Source organism: Babylonia areolata, chromosome 11 (assembly GCF_041734735.1).
Source record: "Babylonia areolata isolate BAREFJ2019XMU chromosome 11, ASM4173473v1, whole genome shotgun sequence".
Lineage (NCBI taxonomy): Eukaryota > Metazoa > Mollusca > Gastropoda > Neogastropoda > Buccinidae > Babylonia > Babylonia areolata.
Genome location: NC_134886.1, coordinates 33,881,930 through 33,894,429, shown reverse-complemented (window position 1 = coordinate 33,894,429; position 12,500 = coordinate 33,881,930). Strand labels below are relative to the sequence as shown.

The following is a 12,500-nucleotide window of genomic DNA, read 5'->3' as shown; positions in this document are numbered from 1 at the left end:
TGTGTGTGTGTGTGTGTGTGTGTGTGTGTGTGTGTGTGTGTGACAGAGAGAGAAGAAGAGAGTGATCGAGGGAGAGTGATCAAAAGAGAGAGAGAGATGAGTAATCGAGGGAGAGTGATCGAGAGAGAGAGAGGGGGGGGGGGGTAATCGAGGGAGAGTGATCGAGAGAGAGAGAGACAGAGAGAGACAGAGACAGACAGACTGACAGACAGACAGAGAGACAGACAGAGAATAAAGCACACCGACGCGGAGAAGAAGAAGGAGAAGAAGAAGGCAGCAGCCATCTGACCTGCACGTAGAGTTCGTTAGGCTTGGTGTGACATTTGAGGAAGTACTCCAGAGGCCAGCGGATGCCGTCGTACATGTAGCGGAGTTGTCCCGCCTGGCTGTAGGCGTCCCGAAACTCCAGCAGGCTCCAACACAACACGGTGGTGCTCCAGGCCATGGGGAAGTTGAACTTGACGTTGTCCCCAGCTACAGCACCAAGAACAATGATTAATAGTCAGTTGATGCTATATAACCATTAGAACAGCACGCAGAGGAGTCCCCGATTATCTGGTGGGAAGAATTGTGGAGAGTGTCTTGTCAACGTAACAACACTCGGCCGCCAGTATGGCTTTAGGACAGTCGGCGTTGGGGATGGTCCTCAAAGGCCAACTAGCCCCACCCACCCCGAACCCCCAAGGCTGCAGCGCTAAGAGCCAGTGCAATCATACCTCCTAGTTTGCGAGTCAAAGTCCTTCAGAGAAGTCTGAGCAGCAAATGATTTCCCACTGCATAAAACAAAGCGCAGTGCGATGCAAAGCGAGAAAAGGCAAAGCAAGGCAAGACGGGGTGAGACGAGACGAGGCACGGCAAGGCAAGGCAAGGCAAGGAACGGCAAGGAACGGCAATGCAATGCAAGGCAAGGCACGGCACGGCACGGCAAGGCATACCATACCATACCATACCACACCATACCATGCCATGCCATTCAATGCAATGCAATGAAACACAACACATCCCAGCATAGTGCACACCCAGTGCAGTGCAGCGTAACCAAACCAAACCAATACAACACAATACAACAAAACTGAGCATGGTATAACACAGTGCAATACAATAAACGGTGCTCCACACCATGCAGAAATTCAAGTTGACTTTTTCGCCACACGACACGACACGACACAACACGACATAACACAACACAACACAACACAACGCAGTGCAGTACGACCCGACACAACAAAAAACAACACGACACGACACGGCACACCACAGGATAGAGCAAAGCACCCGCAACCAAACAAAACGCAACACAGTTCCGGTTGCTGCCATTTTGTGGGGCAGGGCGAGTGATGATGCGGCATGTCGGGGAGGGTGGGGAAGTGAAGTGGGAGTGCGGGTGATCAGGCAGCTGATGAACAGAACCGTACTGAGAATGACTGGGGCGCGGCGTCCGTGACTAGTGTGGAGGAGGAGGAGCGGTGTCTCCTCCACTTGTGGCAAGGTATAGGGAGGCCCATGTCAATGTCAGTATAGGGAGGCCCATGTCAATGTGTCAGTATAGGGAGGCCCATGTCAACGTGTCAGTATAGGGAGGCCCATGTCAATGTGTCAGTATAGGGAGACCCATGTCAGTATGTCAGTATAGGGAGGCCCATGTCAATGTGTCAGTACAGGGAGGCCCATGTCAATATGTCAGTATAGGGAGGCCCATATCAATGTGTCAGTACAGGGAGGCAACAGGGAGGCCCATGTCAATGTGTCAGTATAGGGAGGCAACAGGGAGGCCCATGTCAATGTGTCAGTATAGGGAGGCAACAGGGAGGCCCATGTCAATGTGTCAGTACAGGGAGGCCCATGTCAATGTGTCAGTATAGGGAGGCCCATGTCAATGTGTCAGTATAGGGAGACGCATATCAATGTGTCGCAGTCATTTTATTCTACATCTTTTCGTTTTTTGAGCTGGTTTGTTTTTACATCAGAGCCCACAGCTGTTACGCGCACGAACGCAGATCAAGAGCAGAGAGAAAGTGAGAGATAGAGACAGACAGAGACAGCGAGACACAGAGAGACAGAGACAGAGAGACAGAGGCAAACAGACCGACCAATGGCACAGACAGACAGACACATACACTGACAGATGTCTTGAAATCAACGACACCCCCTCCCACTCCTCAGCCTCCCCCTGAGGAATGGGAAAATGCAAGATAAAATGTGCACTCAGCCAATCACAAACCACGCTTGATAGTTGTGTCCAAAAATGACCATCAGAACAGCAATGGAGGCAACGGCTGTCCCTATTATCTTGGCTAGAATTTGATTATAGTGGAGAATGTCTTGTCCAAGTTACATCCCCACTCTCTAAGCCAAGGGGTTGTGTTTGTTTGTTGTTGTTGTTGTTGCTTTTTTTTTCTTTTTTTTTTTTTTTTTTGGACAGTCGGCGTTGGGGTGGTTCCCAAAGGCCAACTAGCCCCCCAAGGCTGCAGCACTAAGAGCCAGTGCAATCTTGCCTCCTAGTTTGAGAGCCATAATCTTTCACGAAAGACTAATCTGTGTATGACTTCCCGTTGCAATGGAGAAACTATTGATCATACAGCTCTCACTTTGCTGTTGGCCCAACTGACACAGAAGCATAACCCTGCAATCACCCACATCAGTGCTCTCTGGTCCATCTGTCCCCACCCCCCTCCCACCCCCACGCCTCCACCTCCCCCTCCCTCCTTCCTCCTTGCCTCTTTGCCCCTATATCCCTTCCTAATCCGACCTGTAATTCAGTCTCATAACGAGTTTCATCTTAATTGCTCTCTCTCTCTCTCTCTCTCTCTCTCTCTCTCTCTCTCTCTCTCTCTCTCTCTCTCTCTCTCAGAGAATCTTCTAATCCGAAACTGATTAAATCTATCGAATCATGAAAACTGTTTAAAATCCTCATCGATATTTGGTGAAGCATCAGCTGTCCTTCCATAATTATAGTTCGCCACACATCAGAAATGAAATATCTTCATATCTACCTACTCACACCAGTCTCCATGCAGCCCTCTGTAAGGTCTCCTCTCCCCCTCCAATCACTGTTACAATATCCACTAAGTCCTTTCCTCTGCCAACCATCATATCAGCGCCGAGTGAATTCCCAACCACAGTGTGGTCCTCTCTTTCTGGAACCCTCCCTCTCACTCACCGTCATACCAGCCCTCAGTGACCCCCCCCCCTCCTTTACTCACTGCCGTACCAGCCATTGGAGTGCCTCCCCCCCCCCTCACTCACCGTCATACCAGCCCCAATGAGGTCCCCCCCCCCTTACTCACCGTCATACCAGCCCCCAGTGAGGTCAACTTTCCCCTTACTCACCGTCATACCAGCCCCCAGTGAGGTCATCTCCCCCCTTACTCACCATCATACCAGCCCCCAGTGGGGTCCACTTTCCCCTTACTCACCATCATACCAGCCCCCAGTGAGGCCCACTTTCCTCTTACTCACCATCATACCAGCCCCCAGTGAGGTCAACTTTCCTCTTACTCACCATCATACCAGCCCCTAGTGAGGTCATATCCCCCCTTACTCACCGTCATACCAGCCCCCAGTGAGGTCAACTTTCCTCTTACTCACCATCATACCAGCCCCTAGTGAGGTCAACTTTCCTCTTACTCACAATCATACCAGCCCCCAGTGAGGTCATATCCCCCCTTACTCACCATCATACCAGCCCCCAGTGAGGTCAACTTTCCTCTTACTCACCATCATACCAGCCCCTAGTGAGGTCATCTCCCCCCTCACTCACCATCATACCAGCCCCCAGTGAGGTCATCTCCCCCCTCACTCACCATCATACCAGCCCCCAGTGAGGTCATCTCCCCCCTCACTCACCATCATACCAGCCCCCAGTGAGGTCCACTTTCCCCTTACTCACCATCATACCAGCCCCCAGTGAGGTCCACTTTCCCCTTACTCACCATCATACCAGCCCCCAGTGAGGTCAACTTTCCCCTTACTCACCATCATACCAGCCCCTAGTGAGGTCATATCCCCCCTTACTCACCATCATACCAGCCCCCAGTGAGGTCCACTTTCCCCTTACTCACCATCATACCAGCCCCCAGTGAGATAATCTCCTTCCCCCCTTACTTATCATATCAACCACGGAGAGGTCCTCCTCCACCCCCTTACTCACCGTCATACCATCCCACTGTGAAGTCTCCCCCCCCGCCCCCCTTAACTCACCAATATACCAGCACTCAGTGAGCCAACCCCCCCCCCCCCCCGACCCCACCATTACTCACCGTCATACCAGCCCCCAGTGACCCCCCCCCCCCCGCCCCCTATTACTCACCGTCATACCAGCCCCCAGTGAGGTCCTCTCCCCCCTGCCCCCTGTCCTGCAGACCGGAGTCTCCCCTCCAGGGAATCCTGTTGGAGTCTGGCAGAGGACCTGACCGCTGAGCCTCGTAGAACAGCAGGGACTTCTCCAGCACTTCAGCGTAGTTGTACTTCATGGGCGCCGCGCCTGAACACAGAGTCGAGTTGGCATGATCTGATGAGACTTTTCCGAAACACCGTGACTCATTCATTCCTCTCCCTCACTCCCTCCTTCCTTCCACATCTTCACTCTTTCCTTCAATACCAAGACCCTGCCCCCTTTCTTTCACACCCTGACCCTCTCCTCCCTCACCTCTACTCCCTCCTCTATCCGCACCCTCCCTCTTCCAACCCTTCCTCTTCCTTCCCCTTAACCCCCCACCCCCACTCCGTCCCCCCCCTCCTTCCACTTCCACCCTACCGCCTCTCCTCTTACCAGCCGGAGCAGGAACGGTGGGCACCTGCATTCCGTCTTCGGTGAGGTCCACGAGGGTGGCGTGTCCCGTGGGTGGAGGGCCCTGGCACACCTTGCCCATCATCCTGACGCAGTACTGGCCGGCAGGGTGCAGGCCGTGGGACTCCTTGTTCACCAGGGTCAGGTCTGTCGAGCAGCCCGAGGGCTGCTGGACCCAGTCCGCCTCCCACTGCTGTTTGCGTGACACAGATGATGATGATGATGATGATATGGATACATATGTAGCGCCTATCTTCGGTCTGTGTGGGTAACACAGATGATGATGATGATGATATGGCTACTTATATAGCGCCTATTCTCGGAGACCAAGCTCTAAGTGCACTTTACAAACTAGTGGGTCACTTGCATATCAGGCTGCCTGCCTACACAGGCAATGAATCCAGATTGCTGGAGGACGTGTAATGGGTGCAGTAGCCGCGTGGTTAAAGAGTTTGACTTTCAAACTGGGGGTCCCAGGTTCGAATCTTGGTAACTTCGCCTGGTGGGTGGGTAAAGCATGGAGATTTTTCCGATCTCCCAAGTCAACATATGTGCAGACATGCTTGTGCCTGAACCCCCCTTCGTGTGTATACGCACGCAGAAGATCAAATACGCACGTTAAAGATCCCCTGATCCATGTCAGATTTCGGTGGGTTATGGAAACAAGAACATACCCAGCATGCACATCCCCGGAAACGGAATATGGTTGCCCACATGGCGGGGTAAATAACAAAACGGTCATACACGTAAAATGTTACATGTCTGAGTGTGTATGTGTGCGCGCCTGAAATCTGAATGACACTGGAAACGAATGATGAGCGCGCAATGGCAGCCGTCAGTCGGCTCTACCAAGGTAGACAGCCTGTTGTGAAAATGACCCGTGTTTGTAAACCACTTAGATCTTGGTCTCCGACCAAGCATAGACGCTACATAAGTATCCATATCATTCATTCATCATTCATTCAATTCCGATGTCTACTTGATACTACACTCGGTGTCTCTTGGTGGTATGTAGGCTCTTGGGTAAGCAGAGTGGGTGGTGACGCGTGTGTTTAATTCAAAATCCCTCGACTGCTTTCGGACCTAACAATTACGTCCATAGTGACGTCACTGGTGACATCATCCAAAAAAAAAAAAGAGGGGGGGGGGGGGTGAATCTCTGTAGAGCTGAAAATTCACACAACTGATCAAGAGTTGTGTATTTCCAGAGCGTTTTCTCAGTTGGTTTTTTGTTAATTTGTTTGTGCTGATTGTTCTGGATATTGATTTATGACCTGAAATACCTCTTTCTACTTTTTGCTTTCTTTACTGGCAGTCGAGGGGTCTAAAGAAAGCGAGAGAATCTCAACGACACGTCTACTTGAAACGAAACATTCAGTGTGAGTGGAGTGCTGACTTAGTGGTAACACGTTTGCCTTGGAAGCGAGAGAATCTGGACTCAGTGTACACTCGCTAGAATCCCCCCCCCCCCACACACACACACCACCTTCGCTAGGTCTTGAGTGGTGGTCTGGACGCTAGTCATCCGGAATGGACGATAAATCGAGGTCCCGTGTGTATTGCTTGCACTTGGCGCACTTACAACAGAACCCCACGGCAACAAGGATGTTGTCCCTGGGAAAATTTCGTATTGATATACACACTAATATACATGTGTGTGTGTGTGTGTGTGTGTGTGTGTGTGTGTGTGTGTGTGTCCGAAGCCTGAAAAACGAATGATGAGCGAATAGAGGCACTCTCAGTCTGCTCTAACCAGTTAGTTAGCCTGTTTTGCTTTCTTTAACTGTGACTTGGGATCTTCAATGTGGGCTCTGTAGGCTTGGCGTTTGTCTTCCAGCAGCTGCTTGATCTCAGTGCAGTTCTCATCAAACCAGTCTTTGTGCTTCCTGGCAGAAGGCCCCAGGCACTCCATGGCACTGTTGTACACCGTCTCATGCAGTGCGCCCCATGCTGCCTCCACATTCTGGTTGTCCAGCACGGTGGACTCAAGGCGTTCCTCCAGGGTGTCAGCAAAGCTCTGCTTGATGTTGCCTAGCTCCAGCTGTCTTCAAACCATTTTCAAAAACTCAAAAGCGGCCTTCACGAACTGAAGACTCACATTAAGAGGCCTAGCTGGATGTTCTTCACATTGTTAAGAGGCCTGCCTAGATGTTCTTCGCATGTGTTAAAAGGCTTACCTGGATGTTCTTCACAGGTGTTAAGAGGCTTACCTTGATGTTCTTCAAAGGTGTTAAGAGGCCTACCTTGATGGTCTTCACATTATTAAGAGGCCTACCTGGTGGATGTTCTTCAAAGGTGTTAACATGCCTACCTGGATGTTCTTCACATTGTTAAGAGGCTTACCTGGATGGTCTTCACAGGTTTTAAGAGGCTTACCTGGATGTTCTTCACAGGTGTTAACAGGCTTACCTGGATGGTCTTCACAGGTGTTAAGAGGCTTACCTGGATGTTCTTCACAGGCGTTAACAGGCTTACCTGGATGGTCTTCACAGGTGTTAACAGGCTTACCTGGATGCTCTTCACAGGTGTTAAGAGGCCTACCTGGATGTTCTTCACAGGTGTGTCAAAGTGCATGATGATCTCGTAGCCCACGATACCGGTGGGCAGGTCGAAGCAGAACTTGCCCTCCCAGTTGTCGTCCCAGTGTTGCATCAGATTCAGGTCAGCTGTCACGTTTTTGCCCTCCGACACCAGCGCCACAGCCGCCAGGGCTGTCAGAACCACTACGCTCCGGCTCATCGTGCTGTTTGAATTTTGACACGTGAACATGAACACGGATATAGAGAAAGGAATTCGCAGCTTATACCCTCATATGTGCATACAAGAGCACGTGCGTGGTACACACACACACACTAACACATGCACGCGCGCGCGCGCACACACACACACACATACGAACGCATGCACGACCGTGCACATGCACGTGCGCGAACGAACACGCACAAAAAGGCATGCATGTATGCAATCATAAGTACATAAACACGTGCATGTTAAAAAAAAAAATCAAATATATGAAGAAGAAAATAATACATATTGTAATGCTAAGCAGAGACATAATCATATTTAAGTAAACAAACGAATAATAGATATTAAAAGAAAAAAATTAGTCGGTAAATACAATCCTTACGGTTTTTAAATCTTTGTTTGCATGGTGGATAAACAAAAAAAGAAGAGAAGAGCAAAAGAGATCGACAGAATTAGAACAAAGAAAGAAAGCTCGACCAAAGGAAAAAAACAAAAGCACAGCAGATACACATACTGAACATACGAACCTTAGGTTTTCCTCTGTCGTTTACGGCCCAGTGAGTGGTTTCACTACTGTTTAATCAGGCTCCTAAGTACGAATTAAAAAGCTCATGGTCAAAGATAATTTTATGACCCCTTCATCGGTCAGCTTATGCATAATCATAACTGTCAAGGTCAGGGAGATAAGGCAGCCAGGACTGGAAATAACAAACAGGTATTGGAACCAGAGCCCGCGCCACATGGAGCCACTGAGTACATGTCCAAAACAAAACAGTGTCGTCTCAACGTTGTTGGTTTTTTTTCACAGTCTTTTTTAAGATTTCTGAATAACGAGACTGTCACAAAAAGCAGAATAGTGCAACAACAACAACAATAACAACAAAAATATATGTATATAAATTGAAAGTATCTCATTGATGTTAGTTGTTGCCACTCAAAAATGCATGTCAAAATCGACGTTTGCCGTTTGTTTCTCAGAGAGAGACAGACAGACAGACAGTGTGTGTGTGTGTGTGTGTGTGTGTGTGTGTGTGTGTGTGTGTGTGTGTGTGTGTGTGTGTGTGTGTGTGAGTGTGTGTGAGGTAGGCGGGAGAGGGGAGGGCTGCAAGACAAAGCAATGAAAGGCAATACAATACAATACAATACAATACGCACGACACAAAACAAAACAAAACAAAACAAAAAAACAATATGACACTTTGCATAACTCAATTCAAAATGCTTTATTGTCTGTTTCAACTAAAACAGAACAAATGACTAAATCTCGGATGACTGTTTTCAGGAAAGCAGGTGGTTCTTTGTGACAGATTATTGACATTTCATGGTCCTCGAAATGAGATTGGGAAGACGCAGTGGCCAGCTGTCATGACTGTCATTTTGATGGTGGATGTGATGGTACTGTCATTTTAATAGTCGATGAGAAAGTGATTAGAGTGAACCGATCCCACACAGTGGCTAGAATATCATGGCTCTTTGTCTGACAAACAGTCAGCAAGAACAGGTGCAGAGAGACAACATGCAAAGCAGAGCAATAAGAGTCAGATGGAAACACCAGATACATGAAGACAACATCTAAGTGTACAAACAGCCAGGCAGAAACACCAGATACATGAAGACAACATCTAAGTGGACAAACAGCCAGGCAGAAACACCAGATACATAAAGACAACATCTAAATGGACAAACAGCCAGGCAGAAACACCAGATACATGAAGACAACATCTAAATGGACAAACAGCCAGGCAGAAACAACAGATACATAAAGACAACATCTAAGTGTACAAACAGCCAGGCAGAAACACCAGATACATAAAGACAACATCTAAATGGACAAACAGCCAGGCAGAAACACCAGATACATAAAGACAACATCTAAATGGACAAACAGCCAGGCAGAAACACCAGATACATGAAGACAACATCTAAGTGGACAAACAGCCAGGCAGAAACACCAGATATTTAAAGACAACATCTAAGTGGACAAACAGCCAGACAGCAGAAACAACAGATACATAAAGACAACATCTAAATGGACAAACAGCCAGGCAGAAACACCAGATACATAAAGACAACATCTAAATGGACAAACAGCCAGGCAGCAGAAACAACAGATACATGAAGACAACATCTAAGTGGACAAACAGCCAGGCAGCAGAAACAACAGATACATAAAGACAACATCTAAGTCGACAAAAATAATCAGATAGAAAGAACAGGTAAGCATGTACGTATACCTAACCCTTTATGTACCAACGTAACTTCGTTATATTCGCAGTACGCATTGACCTGCGCACAGGCGCACACATGCGCATGCTGCAAATACCAACTTAACCGTGTACCTTCGTAGTACGCAGGTTGTGTGCGGATTGGAGTTCATGAATTATTGTGCACTGTTCGATTTTTGGCTCACGTGTGTCAAGACACGAGTGTGTGTAATAACTCTTGTGTTTCGGTTGTCCAAGTGTCTGAAAAGATAGACAGACAGACAAAGAGAGAGAGAGAGAGTGTGTGTGTGTGTGTGTGTGTGTGTGTGTGTGTGTCCATGGTAAACTTTAACTTAAAAAAACCCCAAAAACCCCGCATTTTCTCTGGAATTACAATGTCTGTCAACCACGAATTTGGCTTTAACTCTCTCCATACGAACGGCGAAAGAGACGACGTTGACAGCGTTTCATCCCAAATACCATCATCAAAATATTGGAAGCGGAACGCTCTTATACTGAAGAGGTGAATGTTGACAAAGAATACCACAGTTCTGACGACGGAAGCTAAAGGTTGGGTCATTCAGACACCCACTGGACATCCGAGGGGTCTGTGTAGAGGAGAAGAGAGGACTGGCCGTACTGAGTGAGTTAAGATAGAAAAAAAAGCAGATCACTCCACACATATCCTGGTCATAATGACAATGCACAACTTGGAAAGGTACAATGTCTCCACAGTCGTTTTACTGCTATATCTTTATTTTCTAGAACTTAGCACTTTTTTGGTTGTTGACATATTGACATATCGATTAATAGTAGTCTTTTAATCATTTTAATCTAAAAAGTAACTTCAGCTTAGCATGGAACATTTACTGACACATACATGCATCTTCCAGGAGCAGTAAAACACTACCATGTAACTGGACATCAATTTGAATAATACTATGGGGAATATTCTTAAAAGGATGTCATTCATCCAAAATATTAAAGTTTGAAATATGACTCCAGGCATAGGAAGGTTGCTGTGTTTTACACTCGCTGTGAAGGTCTTACATGAACTGCATTCACCCACGTGATCGTGTTGTCGGTAAAAGAAGCCTACTCGAGGACTTCCTGTTATGCATATCATTTTTCAGTTTCAGTTTCAGTAGCTCAAGGAGGCGTCACTGCGTTCGGACAAATCCATATACGCTACACCACATCTGCCAAGCAGATGCCTGACCAGCAGCGTAACCCAAAGCGCTTAGACAGGCCTTGAGAGAGAGAAAAAAAAAAAATATATATATATATAGATAAGCTTACATAAATAAATAAATAGATAAATAAATAATAATTATGAAAGAAAAAAATGAATGAAAAAGGCAGTAGTAATGAAAATAATAATAAAATAATAATAATAATAATAATAATAAATAATAATAAATAAATGCATATCATTATCAGAACGCACATCTCATTGCTGTTTGCCGGAACATGTTGTTGAAAAGAGATGATGGGGGCCGCTGAAGTTTATTCAGAGGATGGTTTGTGCAAAAGCTTCTTCACGCACTGAAAAATGTCCAAGGGCGACCATTGAAATCAACAAATAAACTCTCCATGTTCTTCAGCACAGCTTCCCTTGCTCTGCTCTTTTCTCTTCCACTTTCTGTCTCTTTACGTGTCTCTCTGTCTCTTTGTCTATCTCTCTGCCTCTGTCTGTCTGTATGTGTGTATGTCTTTGCCTCTCTCTGTCTCTCTCTCTCTCTCTCCTTCTCTGTGGTTCGATAACGTATTTCCTTTCTGTTCCATTTTCTGTTTTGCACCAGTTTTGTTCTGATTTGTACCAAATATGTCTCTAGAGCTTTACAGTTAATGACATTAAACATATCAGTGTACAGTGTACAGTGTTCGGTGGTGTGTCTCTCTCTCTCTCTCTCTCTCTCTCTCTCTCTCTCTCTCTCTCTCTCCGTGGCTATGCCTCTGTGTATACGCTCTTGCGTGCAGATTCTTTGTTTTTCAACATACTTTTGACCACCCACTCCTAGCTGGCGAGTCTCTTGGGGTGGGAGCATCAAGCGGACTTCGTCTCTTGTCTCCTCTCCTCCGCCACCCATCTGCCGGTCTGTGATTGTCATCATTTCCGCTGATATCAGCTGACAGAACCACATCATGGGCAATCTCCTGTTATCCTCATGCACTCGGCGACGACCCTAAAGAAAGCCAGTCCTGGAGGTCACACCGTTCGCTGTTTTCACTGGCATTGTGTGTCTTGTGGTCTGCTGATTTGTTTGTTTGTTCGTTCTGTTTTGTTTTGTTTTTTTGGTAGGTGTTGTTGCTGCTGCTGACTTCATAACGTTTGGACCCCCGAAAACGGAGTGTGGCTGACTACAAGGCGAGGTAAAAACGGTCATACACGTAAAAGCCCACTCGTGTACATACGAATGAACGTGGGAGTTGCAGCCCACGAACGAAGAAGAAGAACGGGAGGGGGTGGGGGGGGGGGGGTAGACTGCAGTATTCAAAGTGGTGTTTTTCGTTGTTGTTGTTGTTTTTGTTTTGTTTTTTGTTTGTTTGTTTGTTTCATTTGTGGCGTCAAAGTTCCAGTCTCTGAGGTACTTGTATTCCTTCTGTCGAACTCCTTTTTATCTATCTTCGTCCACTCCATCTTAGAAAACAAACCATGGCTGTATTGTAGCAATAACGAAGTACGGCACATTCTGCCCCCAGCAATAGTAATTGTTGTAGGAGGAATTATACATGTAGCTGTAAAGATGTGATAGCAATGT

General features: G+C 47.1%; 1 protein-coding gene across 1 annotated transcript in view; it reads right to left on the bottom strand.

The window, feature by feature from the left end:
* LOC143287228 (endoglucanase E-4-like) overlaps positions 1-12,500 on the bottom strand; it is a 36,199-nt gene that overhangs the window by 17,248 nt on the left and 6,451 nt on the right. Inside the window, exons 2-5 of the mRNA XM_076595173.1 lie at positions 7,331-7,532; positions 4,772-4,982; positions 4,310-4,483; positions 290-474 (exon numbers count right to left, since the gene is read on the bottom strand). Coding sequence (XP_076451288.1) covers positions 290-474; positions 4,310-4,483; positions 4,772-4,982; positions 7,331-7,532 — 772 coding nt within the window. The remainder of the gene's footprint in view (positions 1-289; positions 475-4,309; positions 4,484-4,771; positions 4,983-7,330; positions 7,533-12,500) is intronic.